The 23345-nt window shown below is 37.1% G+C and overlaps 1 protein-coding gene across 11 annotated transcripts in view; it reads right to left on the bottom strand.

The window, feature by feature from the left end:
• Positions 1–1684: 1684 nt before the first annotated feature.
• Positions 1685–23345, bottom strand: part of CLOCK (clock circadian regulator) — a 65547-nt gene continuing 43886 nt past the window's right edge. For 9 of the 11 annotated variants that reach the window (XM_058838190.1, XM_058838189.1, XM_058838196.1 and 6 more), the window contains 13 exons: positions 21003–21121; positions 17213–17295; positions 16877–16983; positions 16284–16431; positions 16004–16079; positions 14968–15109; positions 14503–14603; positions 13502–13591; positions 11432–11590; positions 9872–10081; positions 8647–8855; positions 8078–8354; positions 1685–6535 (listed from right to left, as the gene is read on the bottom strand). In XM_058838190.1, the coding sequence (XP_058694173.1) occupies positions 6359–6535; positions 8078–8354; positions 8647–8855; positions 9872–10081; positions 11432–11590; positions 13502–13591; positions 14503–14603; positions 14968–15109; positions 16004–16079; positions 16284–16431; positions 16877–16983; positions 17213–17295; positions 21003–21121 (1898 nt within the window). In that variant the 3' untranslated portion in view covers positions 1685–6358. The remainder of the gene's footprint in view (positions 6536–8077; positions 8355–8646; positions 8856–9871; positions 10082–11431; positions 11591–13501; positions 13592–14502; positions 14604–14967; positions 15110–16003; positions 16080–16283; positions 16432–16876; positions 16984–17212; positions 17296–21002; positions 21122–23345) is intronic. The other 2 variants (XR_009277605.1, XM_058838199.1) reach the window with 2 other exon arrangements.

Here is a 23345-nt window from a genome sequence, read left to right as displayed (position 1 = left end):
CTTAATAGCTTCATTCTCAAATAAACATGGCTTTTGTTTTCAAGCTTGCATGGCAGCAAAATGCCATTTAACAGAATTGCTTCAGGTGTGGCAGCAGTTGTAATTACCACTCATCTTCATAAGTTCTTGGAAAAATATACTGCTATTTTCAAAGTTCAGTTTTAAGAAAACTGACAATCTTGCTTGCTACGTGCTCTCAGTCTTATCACTGATGGGTGGTGACAGTTCTTAACTACAGCTACACTTCTGCTACAGCTGATTTTGTTTCACTCCTGGGGCACAGTGGCCTCATGGCATATAGAAGTAATATACAACTTGCATAGCATTATTTAAATCTTAAAGGCACAAGATCAGTATCTTCCTCTGGGCATCTGCCATGATATTACAGAAAAAAAAAAGTAGTGCAGACTAAAAATGGCTAAGTGTATTTATCGTTTTCTCCAGGCATTCAGTCTCAATTACACAATTTTTTTCCCACCCTCCTTTCCCTGAACATTTAATTTATTTGGAATTACTAATGTTTACACTCTGATCAGTGAAAAGAGGCTCAGACCACCCTGACAGGTTACATATCATCCCAGGCAGAAGCTACATGCTCTCAGCAAGTTGTGCTTGCAGCTAAATGCAAGTCTCTGCTTCCTCGCTCAGTGGCACAGCCAACATTTCAGACCACCTCTGCTCCTTTAAAGTACTATTCTTTGACATTTCACCAGCAGAAGAAATACCCAGGAGGGGGAGTGGCACCAATTGAAAGAGAGGAGTGTTCTGCCCATGACAGAAAGTGAGGGAAGGGCTCTGCCCATCCAAACCCGCTGCAGTGCCGCTCCGTCCTTTGGCACGAACAGGGACTGTAGACGTGAAGGCGTGAAAGCAGTTTTAAGTTGTGCACACTTAATCAAGAGCTGTGTGAGTAAATTCCAAGGCAGCAATGTAAATACACAAATCAGAGGTCTCTAGCCTTTAGAGTGGGGCATCAGTTTATAAAGAGATACAGAGAGAAGACAAGGAAAAAATACAGTATGCATTTTTACTGAAATCTCACAAGTCATTTGTCTGGGTAGGGGAGAGAAGATAAAAGTGACATCAAGCAACTTCTCACAAGTCAGTTCTGTGGGTGGGGGAGAGAGAGTGCCTTTGGTACAGTCGTGGGAAGGGTAAGAGCGCTTCACTGTGAAACTTGGATAAAACTGACATCAAGCAACTCAGAAAAAAACTTCTAGAACCTTAGAAGCTACAGAAAGCAAAATTTTAAATGAGTTACATTTATTCAGTTAAAAAATTGACAGTTAGTAATGGTCACATGAACACCAGGGAACTGTATCTACATTTCCTGACGTCAATATGAACGGCACTAGGGTTTTTCTGTTTGTTTTTTTTTATGTATATAAATCTAATGCCAGTTAAAAAAATACAAAACAAAACTGAAACCCAAGACACTGTGAAATCAACACTGCTTAAAAACTCAAAATTCAATCTGATATATTTGAAAATAAATATTTTTTACCTTTCTTGTTAGAAAAAGACAACTCACCAACTGCTTTCAAAGCAGTTACATCTTTAAGACCATTCCCAAAAGTGTTTCATAAATAATTACCCATTGATTGATTGTCTATTAATGCAGCATCTCTCAGTCATAGCTGGGTTCTCTGTTATTAGGCCATAAAGTATTTTTTCAGACACAGTGTTTTTTTCCCCCCCCTTCCTTTTTATTTAGGTATACTTTCTTTTAATATAGCATATCATGCTGGCAAAATTCATGCAGATGGCATAGCATGACGTATCGCAGAGTTTAAAATCACCTGTTTAAAAAAGACAAAAAAAGAAGAAGACAAGGAATGTAGTGTTAAAAATCATGGTAGTGAAAAAGCAACTACCCAGTCTCATGGACAACCAAGACAATTTCAAATGTTCTCTCACAGTTGTCTCATCTACTATGATTTGTTTAAATATGTCTTTTTTAATCCAAATTCATTTCATTCTCTTCAATTTTTTCCACCAGGGATAAGTAAAAAAATAAAAGGTTAATTATTAAAACTAGTCTCTTTTCCCTTTTAATCAAAATAACCATTTTCCAGCCCTCTGACTGTACATCTAATTTTAATAATTATTTCAAATAGAGAAGCTTATGAATCTGACATGTTTAACATCTCCTGATGCCGTGACATTTAAAACACTCATAACAATACCTGGGTTAAATCTCTGAAAATATAAATGATTCTTGAATCGACTTTAACATTTGAAAAAGGCCACATCTTTAAACCTTCAGAACATTTTAACATAATTTATAATCCTAAGGGACACTTAGAATTATTGAGCAGGCAAATGAGCCTCCAGATGATCTCTCTCATAGGCAACTGTGCAACTTAAAAAGCCTCCTTCCAAGGAAGCTATCATCCCTAATCCCTTCCCCTGGCCATATAAAACACAAAGGCAACTGGTTTTAGAAGCCTTTTTAATCCTGCACTTTAAACCTCAAAGGATCACCATAATAAAGAAACATCTTCCAGAAATGTCTCTTTTGACATTTTCATCTGTTATTCCTCAATGTGCCCCCTTTTTAACAGTTTCACTGACTAAAGAAATAAACTGTTTTTCAAATAGTCTTTTCAGTAAAGTGCTTGTTATTACTCAAAAAAAAAACCCTAAAAACAAAAAGAGAAAGTGCCATTTAAGTCTTAAGATAATTTCTTTTTCCTGTGAAAAACTGCCTGATATATCTTTACTTTAGTCATTTTTACATAAAGCTGAAATGAAACCTATTTTCTTGTAAGGATGCTGGGTTACTAATTTTGGTGTTTGGCAGTAGGCAAGATGCCCACAGAAGGTGGTGACACACTGGAACCGTAGTGCAGAAGGTAAACCTTCTAGATGAAGTGGAAGGCATATGGAGAGCTCCTACTAGAATCGTTTCATATTTATATACAAATATAATATATATTAAATATAATATAAAAATAGCTATATTCTTTTTTCTCTCTGAAGTTATCCCAGACACTTTTCTTCAAAGCCTCACCCATTGCAGTCAACGTCTGTCTCCTAAACTCTGTGCAAATGCCGTCCTTTTCACTCCATGAAGTATCACCAGCCCATTTCTTCACAAATGCAATCCTCCCCTTAACAGACTCCTTTCCCTTCTGTCAGAGTCGTTCTGCAACATTTCTGCTCCAGAACCTGCAGCATCACGGCATTCACTGTCATGCTATTTATGAGGATGTTGCAAGTAAGTCTGTAGTAAATGAGTCAGGCAGAAGCAAAAGGCTGATTAAGAAAGAGGCAACAGCCTGGTCCTCTTATCACTAAAACTCAAGGACAGTTCAGCAACTGATTCAGCAACAAGGGAAGCTGCAGACCTGTTAAATATATACTTTTTAGTCACTGCTTGTGAACAAAGCATCTCCATACTTGCACACAACCTGGGCCAAGTTCTACACACTTGCCTTAGTAGAGTTTGCCTGATTCATGTCAGGAATTCTTCAAATGTGTGCTGTAGTTTTCCAGTTCCTTAGAATTTCCCCATCTTCTATCCTTTCTCTACTAACTGGTAGTTCTGTTGAACGACCTCCCTCTGAGGCTACAAAAAGTTTCCTGATCAAAGCATACACTTCTATATTCTCTTTCAGCAGCCATGCTATCCCACCATCTAATTTCTCTCTCCTATTTTAGCCTTTTTACTGACAGACCTATAGCAGCACACTAGAGTATTTGGGGAGGGCAGAATGGGAAGAGAAATGAAGCTTTATATAAAAGCTGCATCATTAACTGTCTGGCTGGTATCTCTAATTTCAGTAATTCTCAGTATAATAGCTTAATATACCTATTTTACCACTATTCAGTAGTTCTAACAGCACTATTAAAGCTCTCCCAATTTTCTTTTTTAGAGCTATATTTTTATTGTAATTGGTTAAAGAACCAAATTACAATTTTTATTGTAATTGGTTGAAGAAATCTGTATCTAACCTATCTTCCATTAGGCAAAGAAGTGATAGCACAGACCTCTAGTCAATGCAGCTTCATATAGAAACAGGTGGAATGGAGTGGCAGGGATAGCAGAGCAAGGCAGGATTTCTTTACATAGAACTTTACAGAAACAGGTCTCTGACAATTATCCCAGTCTGAAGAATGCCAGAATTCCCTTTAAAGAAGGGAAAGTGTTTCTTGCTATGTTTGGTATTGGCATCTGTTCCTTGCTCCAAGTTGCAATAGGCTTCTTGGAGCAGAGAGCAATCTGATTCTCTTTGGTACTGTGTTTCTCACACTCTCCTTGTTCACTGCTTGGCTTTTTGGGGCCAAACATTTGCTTTATGACTGGGGAATAACAAAGGTCTAATGCTGGGACACGTGCAGAGGCAAAGGCTTGCCCCAAAACGTAACCAACGGCATCAAAGGCTTGGCTAAACTGGTATTACCTCCTGCAGGTTTGGTTCATCCAGTAATACAATCAAACTGTTCCATAGTACAAAATAGACCATCACCATTTGGTTACATTCATTCAACTCCTCCTTAGAATTCAAGATTAATCCAGCTTTCTCTCCCTAGCACTAGTTTTTTAACTGCTTTTACTGGTTTTTGTTTTTAACTAATTATCAGATCTATCAGCATTTATTAATTTTCCTCTGAAGTTCTGGTTTCCACAAACTAGTACCATAAAAACCTACCAACATTTACTTAAATAGCACATAACTGTTGGAACTTTTTATTTTCTTTATAAAGTGAAGTTGCCTTCTGAAGTCTTAGTTCAGTGATAGCTCTTAAATCAATACCTGGTAGTGTTAAATGCAATCATGGTCTCCCCCAAAACACACTTTAAATGCTTCCAAAAATTATTAAAAAAAAAAAAAATCAGCTTATTGTTCTTCCTTCTGCAAAAGGAGTCCTGTCTTTTAAGGTTCGCTGCATTTTTTTTTTCATTTTTTTTTTAAGAGTATTACCTTAAAGATCTGAGATTTTTGAGACTCCTATATTTCTGGCTACTGTCTGAGGGGGAGTACCAGTCAAAAATATTAATGGTCTCAACTCAGACCACTGTTAAAATTAACACAATACAGAAATATCTATGAAGTAGATACACAAGTTTGGTTGACAATGTGCTAAGACTTCAAAATTGAAAATGGTTACAGATTCAAGACATTGTAATTCAAGATGTTCAACATTATCACCTGAATTAAAATCAAGGCACTATGGGTTTTGTTGTTGTTGTTAAAATGACCCTGAATTAGTTCTGACTAATTTTTGAAGGAGAATAAAAAGATTCCAACATGGTTTAACAAGTTACAATTCTCACCACAGAGAAAGTGGTTAAAAAGTGCCCAAAAGGTTATTAAATGTAAATATATTTTTGTGCAAATTACTCCTATAACTGAAACATTCTTGAAAATTACTGTCATTTGTTTTAAACCTTTTACATAAATATTTCCAACTATGAACTATATCAAAAGATAGCTTTGGGGAATAAAATTCCAAACCATCCGCAAGAAAGCAGTGCAAATTCCTATTTTTCAAATAAAATTATGAATTCATTATGAAATGATGGATGATATTTATGAATCTGAATGTCCTGAACCCTGATGCATGATCACCAGTTCAAACAGCTTCATCAATAATTTAACTTCAAGCAGTCAACTAACCAACACACTATACCTCACCGAACAAACCCTGACATCACAGACAAAGCACAAACAAGAGACTTGTGCCCACATTAAGGGTGAAAATAATGATGCATCATGTTGTAAACAAAAGGGTAGAACAGAGGAAAACATTAGTCTGAGTATGGCGTGAGAATTTAGGGAAACATATTCAAACCTACAAATAACAGATTACATTTTCATGCATCATATAAAATATTTTGCTCTTTCTCCTTTTATGCAGACATATACACAATATTTTACAGCATCTGTACAACAGAGAACTGGATTTCACACAACATTTTCAAAATATTTACTGTCCTGTAATCATCTGAAAAAAAATTAGATGGTTTTGGGACTATATTTCTGGCATTTTTTCCTGCTAATTCAAAACAATTGCTCCATGTCCGTTTTAATACTTTAAAAATGTACAGAATTGATAAAAATACCAATATTTTCAGCATCACTCTCATTTCAGTCACATTTGGAGATTTCACCTGGACAAATTACAACATGGCAGCAAATCCTTTAGAACACAGAAACTGGGGCAACTCTCAAAGTCGGCCATGTCCCCATCATCATCTTGTGGCTTTTCTTAACAGATTCCAGAAGTTAAAAGTAGATCTCAACACCATGGTGGTAGAAAGCCTTCGTACTGTTACCTCTGTAGCTTCAGTGCAACTGTCTGTGGGGCAGCCCCTCCTGGCAGTTTGCTTCTAAAAGAGGCAGCACCCACACTACTGTGGCTGAACTTTGGAAGGATCAGTCATCTTGTCAGTTCTGTGTCGCGACAGCTGCTGCTGCTGAGACTGATGCTGCTGGTGGTGGGACTGAGTGAAAGTGCTTTGTTGTAGTGGGAAAGCAGCAGAGAGAATAAGCTGAGCCGACTGATTTCCGTGAAGTAACCTGGATGTCTAAAACACGAGAATAGAAAAAAACTGTTTTTCCTGCTGCACTGAGAAATACAGGCCTAGCTTCTTTTTAACTTTTCATAAGGGTTCAATCAAAATAAATCTCGGATTTGGCCAGTTAAGCTGAACAAACAACATGAAGATTTGTTCATACTAATACATTTAAGCAGTGCATCTGACCAATTAATAAAGCAGCTGTAATTTGGAATTTCTGTGGTGATAGGTAGGGAACACATGGCAATTTGTCTTCATTTCAAGCCACAAAAGCATAGCAGGGCATAAGGAATCTATTTAAGTAAGTGTAGGCAGCTGTCATTGCAGCCAAATGAAAAAATAGTGCATGATTTGGTTCAGATCACATTTATTCCCCACAGACAAAAGACACAAAAGAAAATGGTGCATTTGCAGACCCAAACATCCCCTTTGAAGGAGACTTATTACTACTGGAAATGGCAGTTAGTTTTAACAGTATTCCTCTTAGAACAAACAAAAAAATTATTACTATAGAAAAACAATGAAGGATGGGTTCTAGGATGTCTCAGTCCTGAAATGTTCTGCAGAACGTGAAGTACATCAACTGCTCCACCTACAGAACCAAACTGTAAGATGCCCCAGTGAACAGAAGTAGAAAAAGCACTTTTGTCCTTTTTAAAGAGTATTTGCTTCACTTCAAATTCGAGCACTTTATTTGCTTGTATTAAAAATACTAGACTAGGCTTAGAACAAAATTCTACAGTAGGAACAGACCTTCTGAGATCTTCATATTTGACGTATCTGTTTCACCGGAATTAAGTCAAAATTGTATGAACTTTTAAATTTAGAAACAGAGATACAGATACTACCAACCTGCTAAACAGCTTCTCTAGTGTTCTAGCCAGCATGACATCTCCTTTACCAACTCCAGATGCTGGGTGCCCCACATGCCAGTAATTAATTGGAATCAACAAATGGCAACAGATTTCCCCATCAATTTATTCTACCTTCTATATCTTTTAGAAATTTCCTATTTCTAAACTTCTTGGGGTTTGTCCTCCTTCTCTTTTGACCCTCAGTCTCTTCCTCCTCCACTAATACAAGGTTCTTCCCTAGTCTCTGCTTACGAAGCTACTTGCTGCTCAGCCTCCCCTGCAGCCTTGACAGAACTTCATACCTCACGTTATTGGGACATGCTTTGGGCTCTGTGCTGCTTTCCAGACCAATTATCATCTCTCATACCTTACTGCATTAACATGTAAAGTTAATAAATGTAAACTTGTAAATGTTTTGAAGGAAACATCTGTTTTTTCATCCCATAGACAATTAAGAGCAGCAATTCAAAGGGAAAAAAAGATGTAAGATAGGACATGCATGGAGTAACACTGCTGGAAAGACCACCTCTCCTTTTTTTCTAGAGAATAGCTACAGAATAAACTTACCTCATGCATGGGGCTTTTTCACAGGTTACTACTTTACAAGCTTTGTTTTCAGGTAAAGCACCCCCGGATAACCCAGCAATGCTGAAAGTGCAGGACTTGGAAAAGTTGTAAACAGCTCTACATTCATTACCTGTAGGAACTGCTGAGGGTGCTGGGTCAGCTGTGACTGAGCTGGCTGTTGTACTGTGGTGAGCTGCTGCTGATGGTCCTGCTGACTTTGCTGTTGCTGCTGCTGCTGCTGCTGCTGTTGTGTTATTGACAAAGTCTGTGTCTGCTGCTGTTGGGCAGCAAAAGTGGGATAAGCTGTCACCACCTGTCCCATAAACATAGTACTTGGTACCATTACCGCTCCACATGCTACTGGGGCCGTGACAAGTTTTGTTACAAGTTGCTGACCTTGAGAAAATCTGTTAATAGAAAAAGACATCTGGGAGTTCCTTCAGGAAAAATACATGAAGCATCACATGCACTTGAGAAAGGCAGATGTCTCAAAGTCATACTTTGCTATAACAACATGAGTTTTGATAAGCCTGCAAACACGTTACTTTGGGCAGTTTAGCTTCAAGGGTCGTATCCATACAGTTGAAACACAAATCACACAATCTTTTTAACACTACTTTAGTTCCTTTTGTATATGGTGCAGCTGCACAAGCATACCATTACAAAAAGTCATCTTAAATATAGGTCTTGAAGATTTACCTGATTTGTCTGTCCTGTGTAAAAGTGGTTACTGCAGCAGCATTCTGGTTGTTGTTCTGTGATAAGCTAGAGGGAACCTGCACCACATTTCCTGCTGTTGGCTGAGAAATCACCATAGTGTTGTACAAAGGTGCCGAGACTGTGTTCTGTGACTGGCTGGCAAGAGAAGACTGCTGATTGTGTCCACTAAGTACATTTTGTTGATTATGCTGAAAAGAAATTTCGATATAGTAAGTTGAAAACAGCCAGGTACTATAGCTGTTCTCCTCACTGTCACTGCCACACTTCAAAACTACCAGTGTTTTTTTTCTATTCCAACAAATTCTTAGTACACAGGTATTTCTACTGACTGAGGATTTAGAGGTGCCACTGGACCTTGGACATCAAGTCTCTTACATTAACTTCTTTTCCTGTTCAGGTTATTTTTTTCCCTGAATTTTTCAGCTACTTGCATACTGTTTGTTCAAAATTATCTTCTTACTCCTTTAGCATCTCTGTGCCCAACTTAAAATGTGCACATAACGTCAAGAATTTCTTACTTGAAAGTTTAGAACTAGCCTACTGCTGAGATGGTAAAATGCATCACTAGTCTGCCTCTTCACAAATCTCAAAAAGAAAATATGGAATGTGGAAAAGGGTACAGAGGAGGGTGACCGCAGAGACCAGATGTGTATGGAGACTCCATATAATGATCAAACCCATTAGAAGTGTTTTAGAACCTTTTGTGGGGATACATGCTGTTGAGTGTTATTCCTCTGCTATACTGTTAAGGTTAAATATACAGTAGGAGTTAAGAGCTGTTTCTTTATTACATTATTAGGTTTAATGTGTAAGTCTGAGTGCTGTTAAGCTTTTAGGCCATGTTCCTTTTTATCTTTGCCCTCACCATCCTTTTGTAACATGCACCGAAACACACACACACTCTCCTCTAGATAGTTCTTGATTCACTTCTGTTTTGATTGCCTCGATTTTGTTTTGTTTTGTTGCTGCTTGTTTCTTCCTTGTTGTGCCTCAACTGTCCTGTAAGTTGTAGAGTGAATCTTGCCAACGAACTTCATTGTGCTGCCACTTAATATTAAATCAGGCTTTTGCTGATACCCTTGCTGATGATTTTTTAAACAATCTCAAACACTCATTCATAACAGGAATGTCAGGGAAGCTGATGTGTTTCAGCTGTGGTTTTGAGCAAATATTCTATCCAGCAAAATCAGTAATAGAATTTTACCTGTGTTGCAGTATTCTGCAAAGGCTGCTGCTGCTGTATCATGTGTGGAGTATTTATATGGCCTGTGTTCATCCCACTTTGAGTCTGATTAGTCTGAACAACTTGACCTTGCATGTTTATTGGTGTAAGCTGCTGAACAGTTGAAGAATTTCCAGAAGGAAGCTGCACAGAACCAAAGTTGAGTCCAGAAGCTGACTGCTGCAAGAACATCTTAAGAAATTCCACAAGTTATAGGGTCAGTATTCAGCAACTCAGTTCTAACTGGCAAGAATCAGAATCCTGATTTCTAGAGTTCTAAACATTAGCATTCAATATTTGCTCTTAAAGAAAAAACACCATTTGGAGACTAACCAGTAACGCAGTCTAGAACTATCTAAAGATAAAACATATTTGAGATGTCACTTCTATTTGTAGGATAGAAGTGTTTAGTTACTGTTCCGCAGTAACACTAAATCAGATGAAGAAAATCTCTGAATTAGTAGATCCAGGCACAGCTCCAAGAATGTCATCTTCCCTGACAATCAGGAAATCATCATGATTATGCTGAATTTTCCAAAGCTGTTGTAATAAACAGAATTCAGCACAATTCTAGGTTCTTTACAAAAAGTTAGGCCCAAGCCTACAACAAGGCAGAATGTGCAGCACTGAAGTATTTTCTCTAGTTTTCACATTCCTGAATAAGGTCCCTCCACACTGCATGGGAAGGAGAGCAGCGAATCTCTCCCTGTGAAACATGGATAAGGCAGTCTACTGCTGGCATGTTTACACTAGACATTACACAACACTGAAAATGGCGCACGCCAGAAACTCCTACTCTTCCAACCGAGTTTAAGAAACATACTCAATACTTCCAGGAAGTATTTTTTCTACTCTGTAGTACAATACAGAGTGAAGATATTAAATTATTTCCCTAAAATATATCTTATTTTGAGGTGATTTTTGTTTTTTTTTAATTTAGGTCTTTTAGCTAGAAAAGCCCAAAAGGGTAATTATTTTCTTCCAAATATAGCTGCTGAAAAGACAATGAAAAAAATAGAAAGAAAAAAAAAATCAGCAATCAGGTAGTCAGCTGCTAGACTGAGTAATGCACCCTCTAGACTTCTTGTCTTTCTGGCTCAGTAACTCCTTCAAGTTTACCATGCAAAGTAGAGCCATTCAGCCTGATAGGATAGTTTAAGAAACAAAGAAACATGGATTTAACAGCCTCAGAGTTAAAAGATAAAAACAGATGCTCATCTTGCAGATTTTGGATTAATATTCTAATGACTGCAAAACTTCACAAGAATTGACAACCACTCCAACCTTTCACGTTTAATTAGGTTAAGTCATAAGCTAGGCTTGACCTGCTCAACACTGGGGCATTTCCAGATACATTCAGTAGCAAAGCATCAGGTACCTCTGGAACAGCAGCTTCAGATAATACAGATTTTAGACATATTAGGCACAGATGGCAGCTGACAGGGAATATGGAGGATCCTGTTGTGGAATTAGGTGCCCAAGACACATTTCAGATGCCTAAATTCTCTATAGATTAAACCTGTAAGTGATACACTAACTCACCTGAAGTCCTTGACCATGAACAATTTGAAGCTGCTCTTGAATCTTCCGCAACTCTTCCTGCTGCCGATGAATATTTGCCTCTATCATGCGTGTTCTTTGCTCCAGCTGGTCCTTAAGATGTTGCATAGCTCCTAACTGAGCTGAAAACTGAAACACAGGCTGTAGTGCAATCAATAAATGAAAAGCTGAGCAAAAATTACTATTTGTTTACAGAAGTACAGTCTTCCACAGAAGAAATCAAGCCTTGCTCCTTAAATTACTATTAAACCATGATCTGAGGTTTAATCTGAGGATCAATTCATGAGGATGAAAACATCACAGAATCAACATTTAATTGATGCATGAGAATTGGTGAACTAAAAGAATTCATAGCACAAGAAACTGACTGGTGTCATATATATGTGTGTGTGTAGCCTTAGTAATTTACATGGTACTGTGGATGTTAAAGCTCTCTCATGATAAAAATTAGAATTGTGCCAGTTTAGAAAAAAAGCTTCACCTAAAGCTAAAACATACAAATAACTTGGGAATACACTCAGTCACAAAAAGCTGAAGACTGAGCCCACAGAGAAACTATATGCCACTTCTGTTCTTCCTCAGACATTTGCTACAGGCCCCAAGTCAATATGACCTTTTGATACTTATATCTTGTTATTACACAGAAACACATTTCACAGACCAAGCAGCCTTGTGTTATAAGGATATGCCTAAAAGCTGCCAGCAGAATTGCTGAACTTTTAAATTCATTCCCTAAAATATTTTAATTTTAACTGTTTTTATATCTATGCTGCTAATGCACAAGGCTGAAAACCATATCAACACAAATACCAGGAAGAAAAAAAGAAAGGAATTTGTTCATTTCAAGAGAATAATTTGGCACCAAAGGACTCAATTTCCAGAAGAAAAATCAACATTTTATTCAGAATATAGAAGCAGAGAATTGTTTAAGATGGAAAAGGCCTTTAAAATCATCAAGGATGACCACTAACCTAGCACTGCCAAGTCCAACACTAACCCATGTCCCTAAAGATGACATCTACACGGTTTTAAATACCCTCAGGAATAGTGATTCTACCAATTTCCTGGTCAGCCTGTTCCCATGACTTGAAACCTGTTCCAATGACTGGCAACCCTTTCTGTAAAGAAATTTTTCCTAATATACAATTTAAACCTTCCCTGGTGCAACTCAAGACCATTTCCTCTCACTCTGTCCCTGTTACCTGACAGAAGAGACCAACACTCACCTTGCTACAACCTCCTTTCAGGTGGTGTCCCCTGAGCCTTTTCTCCAGGCTAAATGATTCCAGCTCCCTCAGCCACTCTTCATCTGATTAATGTTCCAGAGCCTTCACCAACTCCACTGCCCTTCTCTGGTCTCTCTCCAGCACCTCAGTGTCTTTATTGCAGTGTGGGGCCCAGAACTGGACACAGGATTTGAGGTGTGGCCTCCCCAGTGCTGAGTACAGGAGGTGCCCTGCTCCTGCTGGCCACACTATTGCTGACACAGGCCAGGATGCCATTGGCCTTCTTGGCCACCTGGGCACAGCTGGCTCATGTTCAGCTGCTGTCACCAGCACCCCCAGGTCCTTCTCTGCTGGGCAGCTTTTCAGCCACTCTTACCCCAGACTGCAGCACTGCAGGGGATTATTGTGACCCAAGTGCAGGACCTGACACTTGGCCTTGTTGAACCTTGGCCTCTCAATCCAGCCTGTCCAGATCCCACTGCAGAGCCTTCCTGCCCTCCAGCAGATCAACACTCTCACCCAACTGGGTGTCATCTGCAAACTCACTGATGATGACCCCCATGCCTTTGTCCATATCATCAATGAATATATTAAACAGGACTGGCCCCAGTATTGAGCCCTGTGGAACCTCACTAGTGACCAGCTGCCAGCTGGATGTAACTCCACTCACCACCACTCTCTGGGCCTGGTCATCCAAACTGTTTTTCACCCAGTGAAAGTGTATCCACCCAAGCCACAAGCAGCCCATTACTCCAGGAGAATGCTGTTCTCTAGGAGAACAAGACTGTTTAAAAAATAATAAACAATAAATCAAGTTACTCCATACCTGAGTCATTCCAGACTGGAGCTGCAAAGTTGCAGGCTGAGATATTGCTGGCTGTGTTACTGGTTGTCCAAGAGACTGTGAGCTTAAAGACTAGGATTAAAAAAAAAAAAGTTCCATAATCATAAGAGAATGAACATCATACTTGACATGAAATATTTCTTTAAAGTGTCAAATCAAAAACAGCATCATGTAATAGAAACTAGTAAACTGTTTCCTGAAATATCTAACCTTAATTATTAGAGAATTAAGAAAACAAGAGCAGATTATTATCTACATAATATATACATGATTTTTCCACTGCTAAATAAATAAATAAGCAGTAGGTATAAAACAGAAATTACAACTAATTACAACTACAAGAATTTTAGAAGTCTTAATTGTATTAAGGGACTTTTTCAACAAGTTTGGAAGATGACACCTTTGATTCTTAAACTAAAGATTTCTAGAAATACATATTTTCATAAGCATTCTGTTTATGAAGTGAATGTATTAGTTCAAGAGGAAAAGGAGCACCAAGTACATGAAGCATGACATACTACCAAGATTTCAGAAAGGATATGGTAGTATTCACTAATATTCTTAGTCATAAATTTGTATGAGTTCTCTATAAGGACACACACAGCATTACACTGGCAATTTTAAATATATATATACATATATATATATATATATATATATATATATACATGTGTGTGCGTGTGTGTATTAAAAATCCAGAATCCCAGAAAGAAGTTCTGTATGAGTGAAAGCAGAGATTCATTCACATTCTTGCAAATCCTAATGACAAAATCTAAGTACATATATGCTTAATTATTGTATTCCTTTAAAATCTAGTTACTAAAGTTTCATACTGATGATACAATTCTAAGAGACATATTCCAAGAGAAACTCTTACAGTTTAAATTGTGTTTTTAGAAAAAATAAAACAAAGCTCATATGGATTTAATAATAGCTTTTAAAGGTTAACTCCACTTTTTAAATACATTTTTCTCTGAAGTTACCTGACTGCTCAGAGATGATCTTCTTTGCGCAGTCTTTTCATGACTAGATAAGCCTTGCCTTGGAGGAGTGCTAGTGTCCACTGTCATTTTAGTTGGTGTTGCTGACAATGTTGAGCGTTAGAACAGAAAGAAACATGTTAATTGTTATCTCAATTCTGTAAGGCAATAATCTAATTACAGGAAGCTTTTAATGAATAAAAAACTATTAAGGCTTTGATTCATTTTTTCCCCTGACTATCCAACAATAGTGCAATCTGATTGAAATAGGGTGTAGTAGTGTCTGATACTGTACTCCTAAAAGTCTTTTGCAGAGTAGTCTGCAGATCTCTGAACCATCAAAAAGGGTATTTTCACTTGCACATTTGTCATAAAATAATTATTAACTGCCAGTTATACATGTAATTAAATTAAGTAGAGAAAGCCTTCATTAGGAAGGCAATTCTATTTTCAGTAGTTGGTGCTTACATGAATGATCCGATACTGCAGTATGTGAAGATTTTCTCGAACTCCTGGAGGAAGCAGAAGGTGTGGGGCTGGTATCAAACCTTTCCAGTGCTTCTTTGAGACTCACTGTGTTTATGTGATTGTCAGACCCAGAGTCCTGACTCTGAAGAGACACACAAACAGCAAATATTTATCAAATCAGGCTCACAATGTGTATTTCTGTTAGAAAGTATCTCAGACCTTTTTGTTTCTCATCAACTCCCTTACACAGGTGACCACGCAGAAGTAGTGGCAGGTTTGATGGCTGTAAGCTCTTTTTCCATTTGAGGCTTTTATCCTTGGAAACCAAAGCTACATAAGCTTAGAAACCAAAATGCATGCAGACTTAAGTGACAAAAACTGACTACTGAGTTGACCTCTTTCTGTAGCCACATAATTCACTCTGAACAACAGTGTAGAGTGAACTGCTTATTCTTTTGAGAAAGAATGAGTTTGTTCCACTAGGAGCACCGACAGATGAAACTCGTGAAACTGCCAAAGGAAAACACTTCTGAACTGTCAGACTAAAACATGTCAGATCATCTCCACAAGCTGATAAAACTCATTGAGCTTCCAAGGACATTAATTCATAATGAATTTTGTATACTTCTAAGAAGTGGGACAGTCACACAATTGAACAGCTCCTACTTTCCTATTGTGAATTCCTTCTTGGTGTGTTGACCTTGTTTTTTCAGACTATGGGTACTTCCAGTAAGGAAGACCATTTATTAGGAATCTAACGCTGCAGAAATTAGATCTTAATAAAAACTTATGGGTACTACCATGTTACAACTACATGCACATTAATTCCTGAAAAGAGAAGGTTATTATAGGCAGAGTACAGTTAAATGCTCTTTCTAGACTTCTTTGATCATTTTCAATAGTCACATTATTTAGAGATCAAATAATTACTTTATTTGGGGACAAATGGGACAAAACACTTTTTTCTGCTGTATATTTGCTTGTGCATTATTTTTAGCATGTGAAGGTGTAAAATAAATTTCCATAAAACACTCACCTTATCTGCTGTTATCTCTGGAAGAGATTCCTCAATACCAAGTTCTCGTCGTCTTTCTGCTCTAACTTCTGCATAACTAGAAGAACAAACCAAGGATGAATACTTTATCATGGGATGTTAAAAGACAAGCCTCAAAGACCAAACTCCTCAGACCCACCTTGCTTATAAAGTATCCCAGGAAGTTTTCCAGTGATTCTCCACACTGCTATAATTTCTCTACCTCCAAAATACCATCAAGATAGCTCCCATGCCAGCAGGATTACTTTAAAAAGCAACCTACCTTACAACAGTGTGCGTACAGACAATAAACTCTGGCCTGGAATTCCACTGGTGATACGTGATATAGTAATGAGTTTGCAGCCAAATCCATTGTTGTCCCTTTGTAAGGAATCTGTAGTAACATGACTTCCCTTTCCCATATTGCATTACTATAAAGATGAAGAATAAAGTTTACTGTCTTGTCAGGTTGTAAATACTCCAGTTACACAAAAAGAACATTATTTTTCAGGTTCATATAGCCCAAATCCATGTTTAAATCCAGTATTAAGACAATGAATAAGAACGGGTTTGAAAGTTTTCTACCAATTTTTATACTTATTAAACATTATAAAGCCTTTTAAATGCTATTGGAAGAAGTGGAAAAGTATTAGTCATAGAGCTGTGCACTCCAATTTACCACCATGAGACCCCAGAATTGTAAGATGAAGTTAAATCTGTTTTGTAGTTCTGCATCAAAAGAAAAAAAGATACAGGAGTATAATAATGTCAAAAAAATGGGAGTAAAGACACTTCACTCAAAATACCACAGAATTTCACCAGAACAATTGTACAATTTCACAAACTTGCTTGTTTTAGTGACTTAGTTGTACTCACAATGCTCATGACATTTTGCCAGGTTATCTAGATCATCCACATGATAGTAATCATAGCCTGATGTTCCCAAAACTTCAAATGGAAGATAACCTATTATCGGAGGTGCCCTAATTAATAAAAAAAAAATCAATGTCATTTTATTTTCACACATGAACCAACCTCAATTGAACCAGAATTAATTATATAAGCTTTCTTGTTTACAGTATGTGCTCCAAAAAATTTTAAAAATTAAACCCAACACAAGCTGTGAGTAGTTAATGCAGATTAGTGAACTCCAAATACTACAGTCACCACTATGATTCAGTTGCTATTGCTACTACACAGAAGGAACTGCACCTGTGATCCAAGAATAGGAACTTCCATTCTAAGCTGTGCCTAGATGTGAACTCTTCATTGGGTTCTTCAACAGTGCACATTTCCTAAAAAGGAAAAAATAAAAATCTCTTACAACTGCTCTATTCTAGTACCTAAGCTCTTTCAAAATTCAGACATACCTAAAGTTAGTAGATAATTCCACAGTAGTTATAATGTTATTTTTAGACAGCTTCATTGGTTTTGCTTGCTTAGATGCACAGTACCGAGGTAGAATCTAATCTCAACTGTGCCAAGCTGATGCTAGGTTGATTTAAATGGACTAACCATATCATGACATTAAACTCAGTATCTACAAACACAGTAGTACAAGCAGAAATCTATAGTTCCTGCAGTTATGCTTTTAAATTGTAACAGGCTGAAGAAGAGATGAAACATTCCCACCAATCTGATTATAGTCTGTGTTTATAATGGGTAAACCCCAACATTACTAAGATGATCACATTACTCTGAGTTTAGGAATATGATTCTTCCTTTTCGTGAACACAAAGTACTCTAAATCTCTTTGAGCACACAGACATGTACTACAAATAACACATTATTCTTATGTTTAGAACTCATGAAAAGTAAGATGTATTTCCATTACAACAAAACTTTAAGGTATTCTGCACATAATTCTAAATTTATTCCACTCAAATGTATTCAGAGCATGTCAGTCAACTTCTACTGTCCCCTCTGAGAAAGGTAAAGATGCCCCACTGAGTATTGTGCCTCATGCAGAGACAGTCACAACACCACGCACCCCAAGCCAGCCAATTCTTTTGCAAACTCCTCTAGTACTGCCTTACAAGAAGGAAGATGGATGATGGAATACATGCATACAAATACACCCCTCAAATAATTACATTAAAATTAGAGATAAGTCTTTTCTGGACACCTGCACACACTGGTCATTTGTAGGAGCTTGCAAAGGTATTCCCAGTGCCAGGAACACACTGGAATCTATTGATGATCATGTACAAGAGTTTCCTAAAGACTGCAGTGTGGAAGCTGCTGCTACACTGGCAGAACACTCACAACAAGTGTGGACAGACAAGCACACTGCTGCCCTGCAAACATCTGTAACTATAATATTCCTGCAGAAAAATACAGTAGGAGACCAAAAGAGGGACCACCTTTCTTTTTATTCTTTCGGATTATAATCCATAGAGTTTAATTGGACACTTTACAGTTTTTTAAATAGATCTAAGTTTTCTTTCTATGAAAGGAAAAAGTGACCATACATAGGAAATGTTTTTTCCTCACCCTCATCACTGTAAAATCTAAAGACAATGACTTGATGGGTGAATTAGATGGAGGCAAATAATTAAACAACTCTGGGCACAAATTCATGACTCTTGATGTGAACTCCAGTCAGCAAGACTTAAAGCTTCCAGCCTCAAACTAGCCCTAGAACCCAAAGCCTATCTACTTTTCTAAAACTACAGCATTTAATAAAGCACCACTCAATGTAAGAGAAATGACAGAGCAAGAGTATATCCTTGAGATATACTTTTGGTTTGTTGTTTCTTTTGATCTAATTATTTTGGCACAAGTCAAAACAGAAGTAAAAATCACTGAAGTGCAGGCAGTAAAACCACAGTAAAAACATCATGGTTAGAGAGGAAATGGCAGCAGGTTAGTATCCAATTACTCAATGCATTTATATTAATGATTTGCAGATATTCCACTGTAAAATACCCCTGGGCAGAAGCCAGCTTGTTCAACAAGGCGTCTTGTTGAAGTTGTCAACAAGGCATCTAGAAAAGAAAGGACTTTCATTTGTAACAAAAAGTATTCTGGTAGAATTCTTTTGGCTGGATTAATTCTGCCTTCTTTATAGGATGCAATCATCAACTAGCCAAACTGCAAGACAAATGTTTTAAAGAATGTGTACAACCAAATGCCTTCACTAGGGAGCAAAATTTGTGACATATTTTGTTGCAAAAGTGGTAGGGTCATATCCATAAAATATAAATGAGAACTTTAAAGGTGCAAAAAGCATTGTGTACCCTGAGAAATTACATTTGAGGGGAAAAAAAAAAAGAATCTAAAACTGTATACCAACTGAAAGAAAGAGAATAAGTGACAGATGAGCAGGGAGGTTCTACCTTAAATAAGGCAAGTACTGAAACACACATCTCCTTACTGGCTGCATTACCCATTTGTTAGTGAAGTTACTGGGACGGTAAAATTCCTGACATACACTCATTTGCTACAGTCTAGTAAATGCTAGCCCAAATAATAATATAAGGTATCACATGTATAAAGATGCATTGCTAGATGAAGTCTTTACTCTAATGTAAGTCCTCTAAAATAAAATTCCCAAATAAAAAGCATCAGTTGAAAGTCTCAGGAGCATCTTAACACTTCTGTAACATGGAAGCTTCCTTAGGCACTAAGCGCTCAGAGGTTCAGGTACAAAAATGAAACTCTGGCCAGAGTATAATCTATCTGTAAGGCTTTAGCCTGCAGGAGACTGAGACACTTGAAGATCATAAATGGATGTTCCTTAGCTTCCAGAAGTAGGAAACATAGAAGTTTTACTATGAACTGTCAGACTTTGAAAGACAAAAGCAATTGCAAATGTCAGGTTGGTCTTTTTTCCACAATTATTTAATGAAACAAAAATCCCACATATAACATCTCTACAACTGTAGGCATAACAGGAAGAATAATTTTTAGACCTGTATGGGAAGAAAAGTGTCAGATGAAAGATTTCCATAGCTTCAGTAAAAATAAATTTTCTCTGGCATGGAGTCTGGAGAGACAAAATTCCTATTCAGCCTGACCAAACTGAAGAAGTTTATATGATTTCTCCACAGGCTCCCTACTATGCTTTTGAAGTGCAAAGTATATAAACCATGACTTCAGAAGCTACCACCAACAGTCTTCAGTTTAAGACATCAGTGCTTTAAACTTAAGAGGCAGAACATTTAAATATTCAGAGTTCTTGTACTACAGACAATAGCTTAACATTGGGCCGTATACATATCATGGCATTACTTTACAGCCGAATTGCAGAAACAAACTTTAGACAGCAGACTATCCTTAACCTGGATTCATGTACTTGTATGAAACATATAATTGGAAACACAATCACAGCCTATACTGGGCTGTATCCTGAGTATTTATTTTGTCTGGTTTTGGAGAGAAACCGGATTATACCCATTGAACTACAAGTATCATATACATTCAATTCTAAACTTGAAAAGGCACCTTCGCATTGTACATCAGCAGCTTAGCAAAATGCTAAGTTTAAACCACTGAGTTACTGAATAACTGCATTGAAACAGAAGATTTCTATTACCTCAAACCCAACTCCTCATTACTGACAAGTAATGTGAGCTTTCATTAAATCCTCCAAGATTAACTTCTGTGTCAAACCACAGAAAGACCACCAGCAACAAAAAATTCACATCCAACTTTCAACTAAAATCAGTAATTTCTCCAGTGAAAGTGGAATATCAATGTAATCTTTCATATTGTTTAAGTTCATCTTGCTAAATTATATTCCTGTGGACTTCTTTGAAATTTATTTATTGCATATTTCTCTTCTCTATTACTATTTTAAATTACTGTTCACCATACCTTTGTCTGATATTTTGCATAAAACTTAGGCTATTTGAGGTAAGAAACAGACATTTTCAGTCTCATATCATAGAATTCCTTACGGTTTTCCTGAATATTTTAAATGTTGTGTGCATTACCTCTAAAGTTTTCCCATTCAGAGTCCATTTAAGAATGATAAAAAAGTGATTTCATTTGTACATACCTTGATAAATTGAGGTGTAGCTAATCTAACTGTGGCTACAAAGCAAACTTTCTCTTCATATGAAGGCCGGTGTGATCTCTGAATAGTTCCTTCAAAACCATTGTGCGCTGAGTTGGGAACTGAGGGCAGACAGAGGAGATGACAACACAGATGATAATGTAAGTATGGAGGAAAATGGCAGTAATATCAGAAAAGTGGCCCAATATTTATCTGTGGTTTGCTTGTAACTTAACAGGCATTAAGAAAAATGCTACATAGCTACATGCACAGGAATAGTACCATAGCAGCAGGAGTAGTAATGGGAATACACCAAGTAACTTTCTCAAAGAACTAAAACTACAGTTAATATGATATTATTACTGACAAAGCACCTTTAAGAAACTAGTAACAGTTCTAATCCTTGCTAACTGGTAAAAATGACAGGATTACACTTTCTTCAAAAATACCTCTAAATTTTATCTTTTGTATTAGGTTTTGCTAACTTCTTCTTTTGAACTCTGAGGTAAGTATTTATTTCTAGACTTCCATCACATTTAAGCAACACATGCTGAAGACATACTGAGTAACAGAAGAATCAAAGACACAGTTATGGAAGTGAAAGAATCAGGATACTGAGCTGAGAACAAATTCCACTTATTGAATCACAGAGATGGAATCAAAAGTTAGCAAATGATGGGCAAGACCTCAAAACAGATTAACCTTATCTTTCATTTCCAGCAGTTACCAATTTAGTTTATATTTACTAAGGTCTAGAGATGGTGATTTAAAAACACTATGAGGCTTTCCGGAGCCTGACTGGTTTTAATTCAGTTCTAGATTAGAACTCCTACTGAAGTTTCTTCATACAATTTCATCTTACAGCTCCTTGCTCTTTCCATCAGGAAGAAAATAGGCAGTTTTTTCATTCTGATCTTGGCTCTTGTCCTTTGTTCTTCAGAGTTTATCCTGCCTTGTAAGCCAGATTTATAAACTACTTTGTGCTTTTGTTGCTCTGCTCTGAACTCTCCAACTTCTTCTGACAAATAAGTATCAAAAACTGGATGAGGACATGCAAGTTCTAAGAAGTACAAGGGGATTATTTCATGTGATTTAAACTATATTTTAGAAAGGATTTTGCCTTTTCCCAGTTTGGTGGCTGGTCAAGGTGATTGAGTCTTGTTCAGTTTATATTTCACATTAACTCCTTTTCCTAAAGAACTCCTATGTTGCTGGCTGTAACCACCCCTGTCATACAGTTTAATGTTCCTAAATGCAGTAACTTGCATTTTTTCTTAGTCAATTTTTCTGAGTTTTTAGCCCAAAATAGTTTATTTTCTAAATTTGGGGATGAATTCTTCTCTTGTTTTTAGTGCATTATTTTGTAATTGCAAACTATGTTCCATTGTTCATAACATTAATGAAAATACTGATTAAACACAGAAGTTGTCAATTAAAACTGCACTTCGATGGTGAGCACTGGTAACCTTTCCAATCAGTCTGCAGCTACTCTCCAGCAATTTCAATTAACATGTGTTTCCCTTATGTGTTTGTGAGAACAGAATATGATAACAAAAACATATTTTAAAAGTCCATAATTTATTTGTGCTTTATCCTCTTACTCACACAGTGTGTTACTTTTTGGTAGAGGAGGCAGAACTGATTCGATGCTATTTCTACCTGAAAAATCCACAATGGTTGCCATTCAATTTCCTGCTAGCTTCCTGAAACTCATACATAGTTTAATTATTTGTTCCAGAGTATTTCCAAATATTGAATTGCAACCAATAGGTCTGCAGTTTCCCAACTCCTTATTCCAAGACCAGCATGATATTTGGCCTTTTCAGAACGGTTTCTTGTCCATCCTATAATATTACACAACTAATAAAGCCTCAACTTCTTCCCATTTTGTGAGAGAAATACTGGTATCAGATAAAAAAAACCCAGAGGTTTATTTACAGCATACTGGTTTTTTCACAATATTTTTGGGTGAGCTTTCTAAAAATCTATTACTGATCACACTGCAGAATCCATTTGGACAAACAAACAGGCTTCCCAAGGAAGTAGCACAGCCTGGCCAAACAGATTAGAGATGCAGTACAGAGGAAGAAAATTATACACAGGTAATAAAAATAATTTCAATGGAAGGGAGTAGGAACTCAAAGCAAAAACCCACTCATCTGAGTGGTAACTCCTGTCAAATGAAAGCACACAACTGAAATGGGGGAAAACCTACATCTTCCTTCCCAGTTGCCTGTGTAATGAGAACTGCAGTTATTCAGTACCACTAATCTCCAAGTTAGTCACCTGCTTAAATATGGCTTATGTTGAACTAAATTTATACTCTTTATTTTAAAGTATTTGCTT

This window comes from Poecile atricapillus, chromosome 4 (genome assembly GCF_030490865.1).
Source record: "Poecile atricapillus isolate bPoeAtr1 chromosome 4, bPoeAtr1.hap1, whole genome shotgun sequence".
Taxonomy (NCBI): Eukaryota; Metazoa; Chordata; class Aves; order Passeriformes; family Paridae; genus Poecile; species Poecile atricapillus.
The sequence above is the reverse complement of the archived record's forward strand: the minus strand, read 5'-3'. Positions and strand labels throughout refer to the sequence as shown.